Source organism: Phaethon aethereus, assembly GCF_964289735.1.
Source record: "Phaethon aethereus genome assembly, chromosome: 3".
NCBI lineage: Eukaryota > Metazoa > Chordata > Aves > Phaethontiformes > Phaethontidae > Phaethon > Phaethon aethereus.
In genome coordinates, this window is record NC_138576.1 from 100964562 (window position 1) to 100984664 (window position 20103).

Below are 20103 nucleotides of genomic sequence, written 5' to 3' on the forward strand. Positions count from 1 at the left end.
TTAGTTGATAAAATATTTTTATTCACTTCAACTCAGTATACATGCTACGAAATAGTATACAGCTGGTTAATACGTTAATATAGCTGAATAATTAATTCTATGTATATTCATAAATCTACAGTCAGTTAAAAACTTAATAACATCAAAGGGTAAAAGGTTCTTTTTGGCCTGTGTTTTATATGCGGTCTTGAGTCTTATCAGTTAATTTTTAATAATAAAAAGTATTTGGTTTTGAGATATGAATTATAAATAATAAAAAATTATTTTCCAATGTGTCCTTTACTTCCTGCCTTTAAAAAAGTTCTAAAAACCAGTGGGGGATACAGCCTAAAATTCCAAGGGACACCATTTTGTGTTCTGATGGAAACATCTGATTAAGAACATGGAGTTTAGTAACTCATAATACATTTGAATGTGATTGCTATATACTAAGTAACATAAATATCAAGAAAGATGGAACAGGACCATATACTTACCAGGACTTGCTTACTTAATAGATTTTTTTTTTTTTTAAACTTTATGTAAACACAGGAACTTCTGAAGGGGGGGAAAAAAGCATCCAACATAGCTCTAGTGTGACTTATGTTTCTGTGCAAATACTTTCTCACTACTGAGAAGAAAGACTGTACATTTAATCTGTGAGAAATGTGGTTTAGTTTTCATTGCATTATCCTTTGTTTTGTTTTAGCCACAGCAGTGGATTGCAGCGAGATGACAGAAAATAGGTATTTCTCCTTTTTCTAGGTGTGGGCACTCTCCTGTCTACCGTTCACGTGAGATGTCAGGTCGGGCCCTTGTTCCATTTGTTATGGTAAATGAAGTTCCACATACAGTGCTGTCCTTGCTGGAGGGCCTTCCAGACTCTACCAGTCCTTGCATACGACAGAATACTATTCATGGAACGCTTCTGCAAGTAAGTTTTTGGGGGTTGTGTGGGGTTTTTGTGGGATTTTTTTGGTGATACTTCACAGCCAGATAACACGCAATAAGTTGTGCTGAATGTTCACAGATTGTCAAAACATGTATGAAGACTGTTTTTGAGTCGACTCTATCAGATGATAAATGTGGACTGCACATTGCAACCGTTGTTAGAAGGCTGTAAGCTGTAAATATCAACATTTATGTTTCGTGTAATGTTTCATCTGTGGAGATTAAAGTGCTTTGAGAGCAAAGATCTTTGTCTGCACATATCTACAGAGAGATCTATATGAGTTGCCCAAAATCACAGAGCAAATCCGAGGCAAAGCTGAACTCCAAGCACCAATAGTGTTGTAGATATTGAGACTTGCTACTTACCTACATATTTATATATTACTTCATTTGGTTTTCCTGCTACACCAGCAGCTTCCTGTCAGTTTGCTGTACAAGTTTGTGATAAGCTTTATAGTGTATTCTTGTGAAAACATTCTGGAGAACAGCTTGGTGTTGGTTTGGAATCAGAAGTTTCTTCATTCCCCATATATCATTCTTTTTGGTTTATGGCAGTCAGTTCACTGTGTTTGATTTTTAAGTTATCATGGTAATAAGTTACCCATTTTTATTGCCTGTTTTTCACAAGCAACCCTCCAACAAAGCCATATTGTACATGATCAGCTTTGTTAGTTTGCCTTAGTTGGCAAGCTGACTACACATTCCCACTGTAAACTCTGTGGTGGGGTGTATGTGGTTTTGGTTTGGTTTTTTTAGTGTATTTTTTCCCAGCATATTATTTCCCTTTAAAATCATGACCTTACAGCAAACCTAGGACAGGGAAATTAGTGAAGTCCCTCTAGAGCTGTTACTGTTGACTTTACCGGTAAAGGGCTTCAGCCAGTTGAATCTGGATTTGGATGATGATTGAAGTTGAAGTGAGGGCTGTTGCAGGGTGTGAGATGATTGTATCCAGTCTTTTCTGCTTTGAAAAGCAGTCCATGCACCTGTATGCACGCAAGTGCTTAGACCTGTGGGCTTCTGCATCTGCGTTGGAAGGAGGAGATTGCGGTCATCAAATTTCACCAGTGAGGGTGGTAAAACACTGGCACAAGTTGCCCAGAGAAGTGGTAGATGCCCCATCCCTGGAAACTTTCAAAGTCAGGTTGGACGGGGCTCTGAGCAGCCTGATCTAGTTGACAATGTCCCTGCTGTTGGCCTAGATGACCTCTAAAGGTCCCTTCCAGCCCAAACTATTCTGTGACTCTGTTTTATAATTCTACCTGTGCAGCTCTGGTGTGTCATGAAACTCCTGAAACATTAGGAAGAGAGGGTTATTCCAACAGAGAGAATTAAGTGCTTTCTCAGTCCAAAATGATTATAACTCTGGTCATGAGGGTATAAACTGGCTATAGTGTATAAAGCCACTGCCACCTTCTTAGTAACCTGGAAAAAAAAAGAACAGTGGAGCGTTGGTTCTGAAAGAGCCCAAAGGATGATCGATGATCTGGTTTTTAATCCTGTGTTGCTAACACAGTCTTATGCATAGGTGTAAGGAGTTTTCTTTTCCATAGCTGTGAGGCAGGAGATAGTCTCAGGGCTTTAATGTGATTTTTTTTTTTTTTTTTTTTTTTTGGGTGAATTTTCAGCAGCTACTATGAACTACTACTGCAGTTGGTACTGCACCAGGGAGAGACTGGTGCTGTCAGAGTATGACATTCTTCAAAAACATGTCAGTTATACCATAATAGTTCAATGATGTTTGGTCTCTCGCATTTGTCTTGGGCTTTGCTTTTATGACTTGTGAATCAAGGTTGTACAAAGTTTTCATTTAATACTTAATCAAATTTAGTGTATGGCTGAAAGGCTGAACTCTGCTGCTAGCTAAAAATAACACTCAGAAGAAATACTGTAGGGCGGTAAAGATGTGCAAAAAGGGAGGTGGTGGTGTTTGATGTTGTACCTTTAAAACACTAATGCCAGGTAGTTCAACACGTAGTTAGCATGTACCTCCTGTAAATAGTACAAAGAGCAAAGTACTGGGAGTTCCAGGGGTTGTTGGAGTCATGCTTTCAGTTTTCTTTTTATCAATGTAAGACGCGATTTGCAAAGCTGCTGCTAAGGCTCATTGAACTGTAGAAAATTATATCACAGGACTATTTGTTAAAGCAGTGTTTCTCTGAAGGCTTACTTGAAGAGACAGTGATCTGGCAGTGTTTGAAGCTGCACTGCATTTCCATGACACAGCAGAGAATTTATCTTCCTCTCTGATTAAAAAAACCCAAAACAAAAACCCTTAATAAAAAGAGTGAGTCTGTACAAAACTCTGTAAAATTTAGATTTTTTTTTTTTTTTTTTCCCCCCCAGCAATACAAGGCCAATATCTTATGAAAATGGCATTCGGTAATTTCATTTTGTTTTTTCAGCCCCATTAGTCAGAAGCTGACTAAGTTTGTTGCATGATTTTTATTTTTTTTTTATTTCAGTGTTCATATGCTGTCAAATCTTGAACAGGAAAGTTGGAATTATTCAGACTTAAAGCTTTATGTGTCAGTGCCAAATGTAATGAATGTTGAAGGTATATTTCAGTTATGTTTCAGAATTATGTAATCACTTCATCTGTTGCAAGCCAAATGTTAATTTATAGCAAGAACATTCAAAAAGAGTTCAGCATGGAGTGCTTGTCCAAACATAGTCTGGTTTTCAAAATGCTGAGATTGACAAGCAGTGTTTTTTGACAGTGGATGCAAATGTGTTGTGTTTAACTTCAGACCTTTGCATTATGTGAAAACATGGCCTTTACTCCCCAGTGTGATAACTGTGTCTCAATTTACATAGGAATATGAATGTTCATAAGGATAAAATAATCCTACAGTTTTCATGTTTTACAGAAGAATTCTTTTCAAGAATTATCTAGGAGGAATACTGCTGTTGTGTAACTCTCACAGAACTGATGATATTCTTCAAGGAGTAGTTCTGCATCATAAGTAAATGCATTGACTTGAACAAGACAAAGAAAAATCTTTTCTATGCGTAGTGTTTCCTTTCTGAGTGCGGTTTCTACTTTGCTCCATAATCCAATCTGGCATGGGGAATAGGGGGAAGAGGAGACAGTCATGTTTGTAATCCGTGAGAAAAGGCAGAAATCTTCTACTGGTCTTCTTGAATGAAACATTTCTGGCTGCTTCTGTTTTAAGATCTGGTTTTTTTAGCTGATGAGCTGAAAGGAAGAGCTCATCCAGCGCTTTATGTAGAGACTTCTGGAAGTATATCGAAATGTATAACTAGGGAGGCCTTTATGTTCGTGAAACTTTTTGACTTCTGGCAGTTGCCACGGAACTTAAAGTATTTGGGAAGATTGTGAAGTATCCTTATCGGAGGATCAAACGCTTTTTTGACCTTGAGCCTCTTTAGGGCTGGAATTCCTGCAGTATGTATTCCATCTATTCAGAGTAATTAAGAAATTTATAATTAAGCTGTAATTAATTCAGAAATGTTTTATTCAATAACCTGTACTTGCTATTAGTAATTTCAATGTACTGGTTTGACTCATAGTGGTATTTGTAAGCCATGCAGATAGGGACATGTTCTGCTTTCTCTTTTCATGTCTGTGTTTTTGTAGAAATGTCTATTCTCGTAGACAGCAGTCTTAACTGGGTCTCTTAAAACCACAGTAAAAATGACACCTATGTAAAAGAGTGTGTTTTGAGTCTTGATGTCCAGTCTTCAGTTTGTCTTAATTCTGTGCAGTTGCAATAAGCCTGAATGTCTTGTTCAAAACACTTGTTAGAGCCAGGAGTTAATCAAAGACCTCCAAACATTAGTAAAGCTCAAGGTTCGTTTAAATTTAGAATTCGTAGAGAGAGATCCCATGGAAATGAGACCTAAGCAGAAAAAGGAATTATGGAGACCTGGTAGTTCTTCAAAGAAATGATAACTCCAGAAGTAGGAATGAACCTAACACAGAACAGCTAGAAAGTGTAATAACACACCAGCTTGGACAAATTAGGAGTTCTTTACTGAATGCAAAGCAAGCAGAAACATACTGAAGCTGGAGTGTGCAGAGAGGAAATTTGAAAGGCTAGGGCAAAAATTGGCTGTAACCTTCAAGAGATTTCTACAGAAATAGTTAATCTTGGAAAATGAAAGGTGTTGATAGCTGATCATGAAAGGTATACTTCTCTCCATTAGTTCATTAACGCAGTCAAATATGAGCTTAAATGTTGGAAACTACTTTCTAACATACGTTAAGGATGCATTAATGTTCAGCACTTAGTTGCCTGGGCCTGGGAGATGGACAGATGACCACTTGAGATTCCTGCCACTCACCCAATCGTTATTTTTTAGTGATTCTTTGATCCTGCTAGTGATTGGGTCATCTTCATGAAGCTATGCAGAATTTTTATTTCTGTCAGTCTGCACCTGGTTAATTCTGGTTTGCATGATTTGTGTGTATAACATTCACAGCTTTTATTGTTGTAGATCGCAAACCATCAAAATTTTGACATAAATTACTCAAATTAGTTTTTAGGATTGTGATTGCAAATAAAGGGTTAAATATTATAAGCATTAATTGTACTTGGATTGGAAATAACTGATTGGAACTTTGAACAGTTTTTATATACTATTTAGATAACATGTTCTGTACACTTACACTTTATACTGAACAGAGTCCAAGAAGGTAAGCTTCTAGGCATACTAGGGAAAGAAACCTTGGGCCTCTGTTGTTCCTAACTGTGGGCCTAACTGGTAAAGACTGAGATAAAGACAACATTCAGTACCTCAGCCTCACCTCAGCTAGATTCATCTCCAGGTGGGCTTTGGCTTCCCTGATTATGTCTCTGCATGCTTGGACAGTGTCTCTGTTTTCCTCCCAGGCTACCTGTCCCTGCTTCCAATTTCTCTGTACTCCCTTTCTATTTTTGAGTTTTGACAGAAGCTCCTTGTTCATCCATGCAGACCTCCTGGCATGTTTGCCTGAGTTGTAGCTTGGTGAGAGCGACTGCTCTTGAGCTTGGAGGAAGTGATCCTTGAATATCAACCAGCTTTCTTGGACCTTGCTCCCTGCAGGACCTTATCCTACAGGATTCTACCAGTCAGATCCAGGAAGTGGCAAAAATCTGCTCTCATGAAGTCCAGGGTTGTGATCGTGCTTTTTGCCCTGCTCCCTCCATTCAGGATCCTGAACGCCACCATCTCATGGTCACTGCGGCCAAGGCTGCATTTGACCTTCACATCCTCAGTAAGTCACTCCTTGTTTATGTGTATGACGTCCAGCAGAGCACCTCTCCTTGTTGTCTCCTCTATTGCTTTTGTTAGGAAGTTGTCATCAGTGGTCTCTAGGATCCCCCTGGATTGCTTATGCTGTGCTGTGTCGGTCCTCCAGCAGATACCAGGGTGGTTGAAGTTCCCCATGAGGAGCATGGCCTGAAAATGCAAGGCTACTTCTAGCTGTAGAAGGCCTCGTCCACTTGTTCTTCCTGATTTGGCGGCCTATAGCAGATACCCACTACAGTGTCACCCATACTGGTGTGCTCTTTAGTCTGTACCCATAAGCTCCCAGCTGGCTCATCATCCATCCCCAGGCAGAGCTCCATGCATTGCAGCTGCGCTCTCACACAGAGGACAACTCCATCTTCTCATCTTCCTTCTAAAAGAGCCTGTATCCCTCCATTGCAGCACTCCAAACATGTCAGCTATCCAATCTTGTCTCCATGATCCCAACAAGATCACAGTCCTGCATCTGCACACAGACCTCTTAATTCCTCTAATTCTTTAACCTCTTCTGTTGGGTGCTTTAAAGTAAAGAGCAGTTACATGGACCCTAAGCATATTTGCCCAGAAAACAAGGCAGCACCTTTAATTCATCTGATTGTAAATTATTTATGATGATTAAAAAACACTCCCAAATGCATGGACTCTCAGATTGGTTTGCCAAGAAAAGCAGATGTTAGACTTCAGCTTTTGTTTTTATCTTGTGAGAATTGGTTAATGTGATTGATGCTGGATTTCAAAGGCTATGTGATGTGCCTAGACCTAAAATCTAGTTGTTATTAGTACAGTAGAATAGCAGCAGTATAACTGGAGCTTGCAGTCACAGTTCTGCACTCATTAGTTTCCAGAAATCTCTTTCACATTTGTGCACTGGAAAAATCTGCACTCTTGAGTGTGTACATACCTTTATGTACTGCTCATATTGAGAACAATTTGTTGGACAGCTGCAATTAATCATGGAACAGATGTGATTACTATTAAGGTTTATTTCTTTTTCAAATGAAAGAATCTGCACATCACTTGGGTCATTATCTTATATGATAAGGAAGGTTTGATCTTCCTCATGTTCACTCTGGCAAGCCTACAGTTACGTGTTTTTAGAACATACGGGATCAGGTAAATTAAAGTTATTAAAAGAGGCATTGTGTTTTCATTTAACTTCTCTCTGCCTTGTTTTGCACACTTCTGAAATATTGACGGTGCTAACCTACTTCCTGGAGGTCTTGTGTGGATTTATAACTAAATCCTGACAGTGTCCAGCTTGAGACTGGGATACAGAACAGTACAAAACACTTTGCTTCTCTTATCTGTCCTATTCACTATGCAGTCCCTTCTATTTGGAGAGCATTTTGCATTCCCTTTGGCATCTTTTCGGCACAGATTAGGAGAAAGAAGGTTTCAGTAACTTTTTCCTCATCGTTTGCTGCTTGTATATGAAGAGAAGGAACTGCATGACTTTGTTTAAATGTGCATGCTGCCTCCATTTACTGCCTCCATCAGGAGATGGATTGTACTGTCCAACGTAAAGCTTTTCATAGAAGTTTCCAGCTGCACATATCATTGAGGAACAATTTCTAGTGGAAGATGTTTTGTTCATAAAGATTATTTAAAGTCTTTTTGGTACTTTGTACAAGCAACCCAACAACTACATGGAATAAAATAATAAAAAACCTCTGCTGGCCTATCGTGTCCTTGCAGGTGGATCCTTCCTGTCATGACTGGTAGAGTCACAGAAATTCTGCCTGTTCTGCTGTGGTCCCTAGGAAGATTTCTGTCCATTTCCCCCATCTTCTCATCTGAGGTCTGGCTGGTAGCTTCTCTTCTCACTGCAGTCTTCCCACTTAGTGCTATTACTTTGTCACTCCTACTGATTTATCCTGAAATTTGTTCCCTGAGCATATGCCAGTGATTAGCATCACAAGAGAACAGTATCTTGTTCTCTCTGGGGGGTGCACATGACCTGTTCTTAAAGAAATACAAAATGTAACTGGCAACAGACAGATGAAACAGGGAGAATTTGTTATGCTTTGATGCAGGGTTAAAACTTCATGAAGATAAAAATGTAAATTCACTTATTTCATGTTGTTTCCAATGGCATCAATCAGCAGTCAGTTACTCTTCACAAATTCTTACTCTTAGTATTCAAATTTTCTCCACACTTTGAATTTTTCCACAAAATTCTGTAGCTCAAATTAACTAAATTGGTATTACAGTAGTACGCTGATTCAAAGAAATGGTTTTTGGGTTTTTGTTGGGTTTTTTTAATGTTCACTAATTCAAACAGTTTTGTTTGGCGTATGAATGTGAAGTCTTGTGCAAGGAGTGTTGGTTGGAGTTTTTGAACCTCCTTTTGTTCCGCTTTTGAAAACAGTAACACTGTTGCTCTCAAGTCTAAAGAACAGACTGAGTCTTAGTTGTATGTGACAAAAATTAGATGGAGGGCTTCATAACTCTTTAATTAACATTATTTTTAAAGATTAAATTAGCAGTTACTATTTTTCATGGAATAGCAGCATCCTATAGAATTAGACTCATCTTTCTAAAAATACTTTACAATGAAAGAATCTAGAATTCTTGTATTAAAAAAAAAAATTACATTATTAAAAAACTTGCATGGTTGCATGGCAGATTTTTCTGCCATCTGCACAGGGCTTTTATGAACGTGATTTGCTGTTTCTGTTTTTTCATTGTGGAGTTTATTGAATACGGCAAGATCTGTGCAATGGTAGACTTTAAAATTATCTGTATCAACTCTTTGGATATGCTGATGTTTTACATATTAATGGAGACATGGAAGAAGTAAGTGATTTAAAGATGGAAGAAGTGATCTAAAGGATGGTTGGAGACTTCATTAAAGCAGCAAGAAAAACGGGACAAGAGCATAATCTGAGAATAGTCATGCTGGGTCGTACAAAGATTTGTCTGCATCAGTGTGCTGCTTTCAGCAAGGACCAATAGCACAAGCTGAGGAAAAAGAGAAAGAGAGACCAAGCAGCTGGAGAAACATCTGCATGTCCTGTCTTATCTCTGAGCCAGAGAGACATGGATGTGACTTTGTTGAAGATAACAAAAGTACATAGTTGTACTGTTGAAAAGATGCAGTTTATGATGAAAAACATTAATATGTTAGGTAGTTTAATTATCTGGAAGAGTTGTATTAAGACAGATTGTTGTTGATGAAAGTAGAGCCTGCCTAACGAACGTGGATGCCTTTTTTGTTCCTTTGAGAGGAGGAGGATTTTAGCTTAAGTTGCTACAAAGGAAGGTCAACCTTCAGATATTTGAGATTATCATCACCCTCGTGTTTTATGGCTTTAATACTTGGGACGCTTACTCAGCCGAGTAAAGACAATTTAAATAAGTATGAACATTTGAAAATAAAGCAGAGAAGAATGATGCATGAAGAAGAGCTAGCAAACAATCACAGGACCTTCTTTATTACAGGACTGAATAGGTAATAAAAACCCACAGACTCCAGTGGCTAGGGTGTGAGATTATGAAAACAGGAGGCAAATTAGGCAAATATATTTTGAAGGTCATTCTTGGATGTTGGTCCTTGTGCCTGAGTGAGAGAGGTATACTACTTGTTAGCTTGACCTAAAAAGCCTTAATGTGAATTACCAGTAGGGGTGTCAGTGACCATATTTTTTTCCTGTTTGTTTCGAAGACAAAGGATCTCTAGGTTCTGAGGGAATGAATGGGGAAGCAGTATACTGTTTATTTGGCTTTATTCAGTAGCACAGAAGCATTGACTATGGTGAATTACATTTTATTTGGCTTGGCAGTAAAGTTTGAAGTGTAGCAATTCAATGTTGGCTTATAAAAACTCAATATAGTAAACATGTTACATTATCTACAGATCAAAGAAATAAACCTGCTATAATTAAATGTTTTCCAGTGAAACTTCCTTCCAGCTGTTTCTTTTCTAAGCTCAGTTTTTAGTGTTCAAGATAAGCCTTACTTTTAAGGTTAGTACAAAGAGAAAAGAAATACTGATGTCAAGTTGAAAACATATTCACTTATATGTAGCTGGCAATAAACAGAACAGTTGCCTTATTCATGTTGTAAATATGTAGTAACTGTTACATAGGGGTACACTGATACAAGGAGCAGTAAGCATTCTGAGAAGATGATCGCTATTTATGAATGCAACAGAAATGCAACTAAGTTCCAAGAATGGGAGGAGGCAGTCTCTGAAAGAAAATCATTGACGAGATTTTGCCAGAGGTTTTCTTTCAGCTGCTTCCTTTTTTTTTTTCTTTTTAAGAAACTGTGGTAGTGCTAATTGACTGGGCAGATCTGCTAGTTGGACATTGCTTTGAAGTTGCTTTAGCCGTCATGAGTAATGCTCCCAAATATTGTGTCTATGACTTCCTAAGAGATGTCACTAGTTTTCAGAAGGGCATAGATTTAGACAGTTGTTACAACTATTAGATCTTTTCATTCAGTTTCTGCATCATTATTGAGTCCATTCCTACAGCAACTAAGGATATGCAGAGATGTGTTCACATCTTTGAAGTTTAAAAAAAAAGTGTGGTTTTAGTACAGAAATAGCAATATTCATCAATTAGTGAAAACAAGACTGCTGCTGTTTTTAATTGAGAGGTAACTATAATAAGGACCACTCTGGGTTGTGCTGGGGATAGTGTGACAGTTGTCCCCTCTGTAAAGTGGACTAGATGCCTTGATGAATCACTTGCCTCCATCTCTCCCACACTCTAGATTTTGATGCTTATTACTGTGGGTAGGGCGAGCAGTTGCTCTGCAGATGTTTTGGCCTCCCTGATGCAGTGCCCCTAGTACCGCCCCTTAATGAATAAAAGCTCCTGCAACCCACGTTTCTAGCAGAGATTGGGGGGTGGCTCTGCGTGCAGCCATTTGAGGTGCCCTGCCTGGCGTTCAGTTACAGCCATAAAGCGTCACTAGTGTTCAGCTAGCTTCCTAGTTATGTCTTGGATAAGTGATTGAAAACACTATATATGAATGTGGTTACATAGAACAACTTTTATTAGGTGTTATGATTAAACTAAGGAAAGATAAATCCTCCTGTAGGTACAGTTTTCACAATGGATAGATTATTTTCTTTTTAATTGATGGAGATGTTAGAAACAAATACTGTTGGCCCAGTGTTCTACTTTTTACTACTTAAATCTTCCTGAAGAGAGTTGAACTATTTTAGGCAGTGGCTGGTTAACTTGATTTAGACCTCCCAGCACAGCGGTTGAACTCCTGTGAATTCTGAATTTTTTAAGTGTTCAATTCTATGCATATTTCTTGCATCTGTTTTATATTACAAATCTTGAAGTATCCCTCATGATTAGTCAGGAAGGCAATCCTATCACTCTGTCACAGGCAGAGGATGTTTTTACAGTTGGGAAGGGAAAAGCTGAAACTTTTAAAGTGTACTGAAGATATAATATTCTCCTAGGTGGTGCAGTGGATTAATGTAGTACTCCACGGAGTTCATTTTTCATCTCCAAAAACAGTTTTCGGTCCCACCCGCATAGGATATTTTTCTCTTCCTTTTGATCTAGAAACCATGTCTTTAAAACTTTCAGAGCCAAAAAAAAGATAATCCTGGATATATTTCCTGGATATACTTTTAAAAATACCCCTCCATGATAAGTTCTGACTTCTGGAGGACGTATAAGAAAATATTTATGAACAGAGGGGTCTTTTTACTATGCTCTGTGTTTTCAGAAGTTCAGGCTATAGTGAGAATTGTGGGAAGGTGCCGCCTTTGGTAGCTTCCTCAGCTTGTTTACAAAGCAGAAGGATACCCTCCATGAAAGGAGGAGAAAACTGGAAAAATTGGCCTTTAAAAGAATGCTGGATGGGAGAAGTGAATGAAGAGACGCGTGGTTTTAAGTGGGTGACTCTGTGAAGATTTACCTATACTGAAGGCCAGGATGCAAGAATCTCAAATAGTTGAACAAAAAATGAGAGGAGGAAAAAGCTGGAAATCTAAGAAACTGAAGCAAAGGAAACACTGCACAAGAATAAGACATTTTTCCAAGGCGTCAAGTTCAATTTCAGAGTGTTCATGAGTCAAATTAGAATCTTTTTCAATGAATGTTATGAAGTTTTTCCTTCTTCAATCAAATTTTAAAGCATGTTACTTGCTTTACTTTTTTTTTCTGTTTATGTCACAGGCATTTCTTGCAGTAGTGTTTTGTACCACTGTTGGTTTTTTTTGGTTTTATTAATTTAATTATCTTAGACTATCTACATTTCTGAATTAATTGTTATGATGCTAAAATTTTCTAGGAACAGTTTTCACATGACTGTTTGCCATAAAGTGGTTTTCTTACTCGGACTCTAAATGACTCTGAATCTGAACTGATGGCATACTCTGGAAGTGTGTTGCTCTGATTTTGTTCCTCTGATGCTGTTTATTCATGGGGCAGAAGAGAATGGGAAATGGATATCCAGGCTGAGGAAGGATTGTACAGATATTTGACTGACATAAAGAAACTACATGGGACAGAAAGTTTATGTGGGGGCAGGACTAACAAGAAGCATCTGTGTTATACTTGTATCTAGTGGAGGTTTTTTTTTGGGGGGTGATGGGGTGGTGTCTTACTAGAAGGGTCTATCTGTATTTTTTGCTTTTAGGTCAGGGACTATGTGGGGAGGAATGCTCTATTGAAAGGAAATTTGTTTTCCACTGTCTAGTACAACATAGTTCCAGTTCTGGGGCATTGCTGTGAAAACCTTCAACAAATAATGTGTATTCTGAGTTGGTTCATTGGAAATGCGACTTCCAGTGGAGCTGCAGGCAGCTCTTAGACTTTATGTACCCTGCAGAGCCTTCATCAGGTCCTAGAAACAGCCTAGGTGGGGTCTAACTGCAGAAGAGGGCAAGAGGAATGCTGAGAGGGTAGTAGAGATGCTTCTAAATTTATTACCTGTCAGGGTTCCTTTTCTCTGCTCCTTCCTTTATAAAAGGTGCCAGTTGTCTCCCAATCATCAGAGTTGCCTTGATGTTTGGGAGTGTGGAAACCTCCCACACAGCTTCAAGCAAGCAAAGAATGAATGAGGCTTCTGAAGGCATGATAAGCAGCAGGTGCTTCTATTATGTCCTCCCTCATTCCTTCTCAGGCTTGCACCTCTGTTATCTCTCCCTGTTACCCTGGCACCCTCACTATCAACTCCCTCCTGCCAGCTCTTGTTTCAGGTGCTCCATATGTCTGTTCTGGACCGCATCCTCTCTGAAAGAATAGCTGCTGTCCTGGTATATTGTTGCTTACTACAGTAGGGTTATTACCATGCTGTCAGAAATGCCTGTCAAATGTGTCTGTGTATTAATTTTATTCAAAAGTGTGTGCTTCAGATTCAGTATGCCCTCACATCTACAATGAAAGTCTTAGTCTGATTTTGGCAGGAGACCTCTCCAGACTGTAGTAGTTCATTCTGGCCTGTTTTTATTTGGGAAAATAAGTAACGGTTATTAATTTTATTCTCAATTATACACAGGGATTTCCATAGATGCAGAAAGGTCTGTGTCGGAATTGGGTGTTGGGAAAGCTTTAAACTGTGGAAATCAGATTTGTCCTTTTTCGGTGCAAATGTACCAACAATAAGATTAGAATTTCTGTTTTACTACCAGAAATCACTTAGGAATTCAGCACTTAAATATATATGATCTAGGTGAAAGATACTGAGCATTTATAGTTCATACTGAGTTTGACTTCAGTATAGTTGAAGTTTCTTAGCACCTTTTCTTCCTTTTCACAGTCCAAATGTATACATTTGTTTAGCTTTATAATATTAAGTTGCTATTCTTCAAGGAAAAAAAATAGTCTAAGGTAGGAAAAGCCAACTTAGAACTTCTCTTGTTCCCCACAAAACACTCTTATAGAAGACAAAATGCCTATTGTATATTCATCTCTCATTTGTAAATTGCAAGAAATCTTTCATTTATTCTTCTCTGCTTTTTGACCGTCTTGTTTCACTGGTGGAACAGGCACCACTGGCAGTTAGAACAGGAAACTGTAGAGAGACCAATTTTTTTTTTTTAATATAAATGGAGCTATTCTTGAGTGCATATTTGGCTTGTTTCTTTTAATTCTAATTTTTTTGAATTATTGAATTGTTTTATGCCATAAGAAATACCAGCTGGAGCCTTTGCTCTTTGAAACGGAGTAATTTTTGAACCCTGATAGACTCAAGACAAATAAGAAATTCTAAATCATATTGTCAGCATCTTACATGAAACATCCTACATACTTAATGTTTTTTAAGTTACTGTGTTAATACAAAAGTAATTAATACCATCGTGGAAACATACATGTGACAGATAGGTGATAATGCTCTTGTCCCATCTAGTCAATGCTACTCACTTCCAAAAAGCCTAAGGAAGATGTAGAGATGGACATGGTAACACTCTAAAAGACTTGACATATACATCTTGTTGCCAAATAGTTGTTGTTAATTGTCGTTATTACCTGATGTAACATCTAATAAAAAACATATTCTGTATGTGCATATCTTGTGTTGCATCATAAAACTGCAGCCCATAGATAGTCTTGAAGCATTTCAAAAGGACAGGACTTAGTGTAACCACCTTTGGGTAGATTTCGTAGGAGACTTGTTGAGTGGGCAGGTTTTCAAACCTCTCTGGTTTAATACAACACTAACTGTGTACAAGTTAATGTTGTATTAAATAAAACTGACCTTAAAAAGAATGAAGAACAACTGCTTCCAGCAGTAGAAATGCCTTTTTTGTGTTTGCTCTTTTGAGTCAATCATTTATACTTCTGAATTATGATGTTATAACAAATTATTTCAAAATTAATCAAACTAAAGTAGATTCTATAGATATCAGGATGAGGTAATACTCTTACGACTGTAGTTATTTCTCTTGGAATATTGTACTCTGACACATCTAAAAATGATATTACAGCATCAGGCATCTTCTGTTGTCAGAAGAGAAAGAAAGAGGTTATAGAAAAACAAAAATGAGCTTTTTATGTTTAACGAGTTTTAAAATATACAAAATATTGTGTCTTGGCACTCACTGATCACTGGGCAGGAAAAAAGCTATCTTTGTAACCTCACGCTGCCTTTAGTAATAAAAGCATAATACTGTTTTCCCTGAAAAAAATGTGAACTGTTGGTTACAGTCGTAGATACATTACTTTGTAGTTCTGTTTCCTTCTTTAATACTGTGCAACCCATAGAGTTGGGTTTCATGTTCTTCCTTTTCCATTTTTCTGAAAAACCGTACTGCGTGCTCGGATAAGTAAAAAGGTTTTTTTTTTGAAATTAAACTCTTTCAGATAGGTAGATTGAATATACACCATTGTAATTTTAATCTAATCTGACATAAGAATTAATATTTCTAATGACATTTAAAGCTATTTTCAGTATTGTACAACGTAGTACACACAGTGCACACTGCAAAGTGCACTTTGTGAACACTGGAACAAGAAGTTCACTTCATGTGAATTTCAGTTATTGAACTTCCATGATCACACGGTCCAAGTAAACCATCTCATCCTAAATATTTCCTAAGTCAAGTTGCAGATGTTGTTAAATTTATCGTGTCCAGCTCTTAAATTATTACTACAGTAACTTCTTGGTTTTTTTTATGGAGTGCGATAGACTTTGATATTAACAGCTAGTTTTCCTCAGAAAAAGAGCTGTTTATAACCACTGCAGCCTCTGACACTTTTTTCCATCAACTGTTTGACTAGTTTTGCTAATTAGCTTTGCTAATGCTTTTCCATCAGCCTTTTCCTTTCAGAGGAATTTCTGTTCCATCTGAGTGTTGTCTTTTCAGTTTTATTTCAGTGATATTTGTAAAGATTACACAGGGCAACAGGAAGAAAGACTTAGCAGCTGGGAGTCAGTCATACATATATTTTTCTTCAGTCAGTACATGAATGGGACTTACAGTGGCTTTCTCTACATGGGTGATCCCCGGGATATTTAAGAAACAACTTTGTTGTATAGAATTACAGTACAGTGATTAGCCGTGAGTATCTTCAAAGTGTTGCAATTATACTGCTTGTATATATTTGTTAATTTGTATGTATATTATATTGTACAATAAAACACTTTGGAGGTGTCCCTGGATGATGGATGATACCATTCAATTACCGTCTCATGTATCATGAGCAGGACATGTTTATTGTCACATACTCACAACTGAACTCCTAGAGAAGTTTGGTTGGGGTCTTTTTCTTTAGTTAGCTTGATTTTCCTGGGAAAAAAATGACGTTGTTTTGGGTGGCAGATGATATTTGTCCATTTTGTATAGTGACTAAAACAGAGAATTAGGTGATAAATTTGAGGAAATTTAAGTTCTTTTCTGGCATGGTTTGTAATACAAAACATTCATACTTGGTATTATTAGTGTTGTACACAGTGCTATCTGTAAGGGATCTCTTCAGATTTTTGTAGTGAGAACCATGATGTCATCAATAATTATTTCATTTTGACCTTTTACTCTGTTTAACAAAAAGCTTTTATGCTATTGTTATCTGTAGCCTTACTAGGGGAGCACTCATCCTCCTTAACATTAAATGAATAAATAGATGGACTCCCCTTTAGCAGCTGGTTGATAATATTTAACGTCTTGTAAGGCCAACAAGACTGATAAAGTGCACAGAAAAGGCTTAACAGTACTTGGAGAGGCGAAAAGGGAACTTCATTTCAAATAAAAGTTCTCTTGTTTTTCCAAGTGCAGTTAACTTGTGGAATTGTGTAGAATTTAAGTCAACTCCTAAGCTACCTCCATGGATTCTGTAACTTCTGACAACATGATCTTGCTTCTTCATTTTGTTGTCCTCTTCTCCAAATGGAAATATTTTTAGGGTTTGAGTTTATTTGAAGCAATCATACTTCATACTGTTACATGTGCTTTACTGTAGTTTTATTTGTCGTAAATTTTACTGCTTCCAAAAAATGCTGTGTTACGTGACGATCTTTCCAGTAATTCAACACAAACATCAATCCCCAGCAAAATCTGATGCTGAGCAAAATTTTGGATGCTTTGTAGTCAGGATTTAGGACAGACTATGGCACAGACACCTACTCTAAAATATTGCAACAGTGTGATAATGGAGATACACGTAACATATATGTGATGAGGAGCCATTCTGTGTGGCACCTTTTTGCAGCTTTATTTACGGTTTATCAGAGGTTACGAACAAAGTAACAGGATCATAGGAGAGAGAGTAATGGTGGCTTCCACTCATTTCTATGCTGCCAAATTCAGACTGTGAAGTGACTTAAAACTGCAAGCTCTCCGTGGATTCTGATTTAGTTTATCTAAAGGTAGTGAACAGAAAGTGTTTAATTAGTTAGCTAAAGAAACTATTGATTTTAGTGGGTGCTGTTGCAATTGCAGCCACTGGTAAAATACAGAAGTGACAAGACACTGGCTGTGGAGTGGTAGGTGGAGATGAACACAGGCAAGACCAAACTGGAAAGACATTAAAGATCCCATTGAGATACTGTGACCGCCTTCTGTTTGGTGTTTATTTGCAAGAAAAAGGGTATGAAGTAGCCTGATAGCTGCTTTTATCACTGATGCAGAATGGTTTTCAGCCGCCTTGAGCAAATCTGGCATGTAGTGAAATGGGTGCATTGCCTAGTCGTTGCTCTCATTGCCAGATTTGAGGCTTTAATGCCAGAGGATTTCTGTAGGCTTGTACTCTGCAAGCAGCTTGTGCACAGCAGTCTGCATCGAGCTGATCATCACTAGCCCTCTGCTCAGTGTTGCAGATGCCACAGATCAGCTGGTGGTCCTCCCTGAAAGTAAAAACGAGTAAGATTTGCTCAACTTGAATATCAGGCCTCTGCTAACTTAATTCATGTGCCTGAAAGGAGTGGAGTTTGCTTTCATTGGAAACCTGGCTAGGAGGTTTGTTGTCAAACTTCAGCAGGATTGCAGCATTGAACAAGTGGTAGGCATGATAACATCTACCATGGGCACTGCCGTGTTTAGAAGGCAACCTCTGTGCGGTTCGGTATCCAGAGCGAATACAGGGTTAACCTACAGCAGCTTTAAAAAAAAAGTGTTCTTTAGAACTGTATTTAGAGACGGTGAGACAGCTGTACACCTCTGGGATAATAAGATCAAAGGCAAGCATGTGCAAATGTTGGAGAAGGTGGTTTTAAGTAAGGAAATGCATTGGAAGAACTTGCTTTTCAAAAAAAAACTTTCTGCCATAAAAACTGTTGCTGTTGACATTCCCTTTTGTCAAAAACACATCTTACCAAATGCAGGCAAGTGGAAGAGGGAAGGGGAAAAAGAATAATAAAGAACAGATTTTCCTGAACGGTTTCTAATGCCTCTGAAGAGAAGAGCGCCAGCAAACTTCATAATTTTTCTTTGGAACTTAGAATCGTAGAATAGTTTGGGTTGGAAGGGACCTTTAAAGGTCATCTAGTCCAACCCTCCTGCAAAGAGCAGGGACATCTTCAACTAGACCAGGTTGCTCAGAGCCCTGTCCAACCTGACCTTGAATGTTTCCAGGGATGGGGCATCTACCACCTCTCTGGGCAACTTGTGCCAGTGATTTCGCCACCTTCATTGTGAAAAATGTCTTCCTTATATCTAGTCTAAATCTGCCCTCTTAGTTTAAATCCATTACCCCTTGTCCTATTGCAACAGGCCCTGCTAAAAAGTCTGTCCTCATCTTTCCTACAAGCCCCCTTTAAGTAGTGGAAGGCTGCAATAAAGTCTTTCAGGAGTATTCTCTTCTCCAGGCTGAACAACTAAAACTTTCTCAGCCTTTCTTCACAGGAGAGGTGCTCCATCCCTTTGATCATTTTTGTGCCCTCTCCAACAGGTCCATGTCTTTCCTAACTTGTCTGCCACTGGTGAGTTCTCAGGGAAAGTGTTCATCTGCTGTGATGCTGCTGACTGTAAAACAAGGTGCATGAGCTTATTAGAGTTCAGGAAGTGTTCGATAGCTTTCAGTTTTGCACTTTTTGTGATAGTGTAGGATGCTTGTTTGTCTGGGGAAGAAAAATCTACAAGGAGATGAAGCTTTGTGGCTAATTAAAACCAGAAGGAATTTTTGAGCTGTGCTGGGGAGATGTAATCAGCTGGCTAGCGAGATTAAACTTTGGGAACAAGAGAGGAATATATTGCAGGTACAATTCCAAGTGTTCAAAGCAGAGATGCAAAATTCATTAACGTTGTTCTCTGGTTATGCAGTTAGCCCTTTCCTTGCCCTTAAGTTTACCTTGGCTGCGGCACTTGCAGTTAAATGGCACTGTGAAAATTACTGGAAAACATTAACATTAACTTGTTATTGTAAGCTGACATCATGCTGAGCCTGATGGGAAGTAAAAATTTATAAATAGCTTGTCCATATGCATAAGGCAAAAATCTGCTGAGTTTCAGCAGTAGCATGATTCATGTATTTACTGTAGTTTGAGTTTCATCATGTTATCTGTGTTTCTATGAACTTCATAGTTTCAAAAGTATATGATACCACTAGAAAACTTCAAGATCGTCAGTGGTCCCAGACTGACGAACTCTGAGGAAATACTGCCATACTACTTATGTTTTCTGTGTGTTTTTGTTCATACACTCTACATCTTACTGGCACATATGTATTCTTCCCACTGTTTTCTATGGAGAGCAAAGTGCTTTCAAAAAAGTATACTTAAAGCATAATTTAGTCTTTTTTTTTTTTCTCCCCACATAAATTCTCATGCATGTGCTTACTATCAGTGAACTGGAACTTAAAGGATCTCGGTTAAGTCTGTGCTGGTTTTGGCTGCGATAGAGTTCTCTATATTAACGATGCTGTTAATAACGTCTAAATCCAAAACATAGCCCCATACTGGCTACTATGAAGAAAATTAACTCTATCCCAACCAAAACAAGCACAGTCTGTCTCTGGGATGCTTCCCCTGTAGATTTTAATTAAATCTGTTTCCTTGCCATCAAGACTT

The 20103-nt window shown here is 38.1% G+C and overlaps 1 protein-coding gene across 1 annotated transcript in view; it reads left to right on the forward strand.

The window, feature by feature from the left end:
• THADA (THADA armadillo repeat containing) overlaps window positions 1-20103 on the forward strand; it is a gene marked incomplete at its 3' end in the record, with an annotated part of 166742 nt that overhangs the window by 72699 nt on the left and 73940 nt on the right. Inside the window, exon 28 of the mRNA XM_081998208.1 lies at window positions 745-913. Coding sequence (XP_081854334.1) covers window positions 745-913 — 169 coding nt within the window. The remainder of the gene's footprint in view (window positions 1-744; window positions 914-20103) is intronic.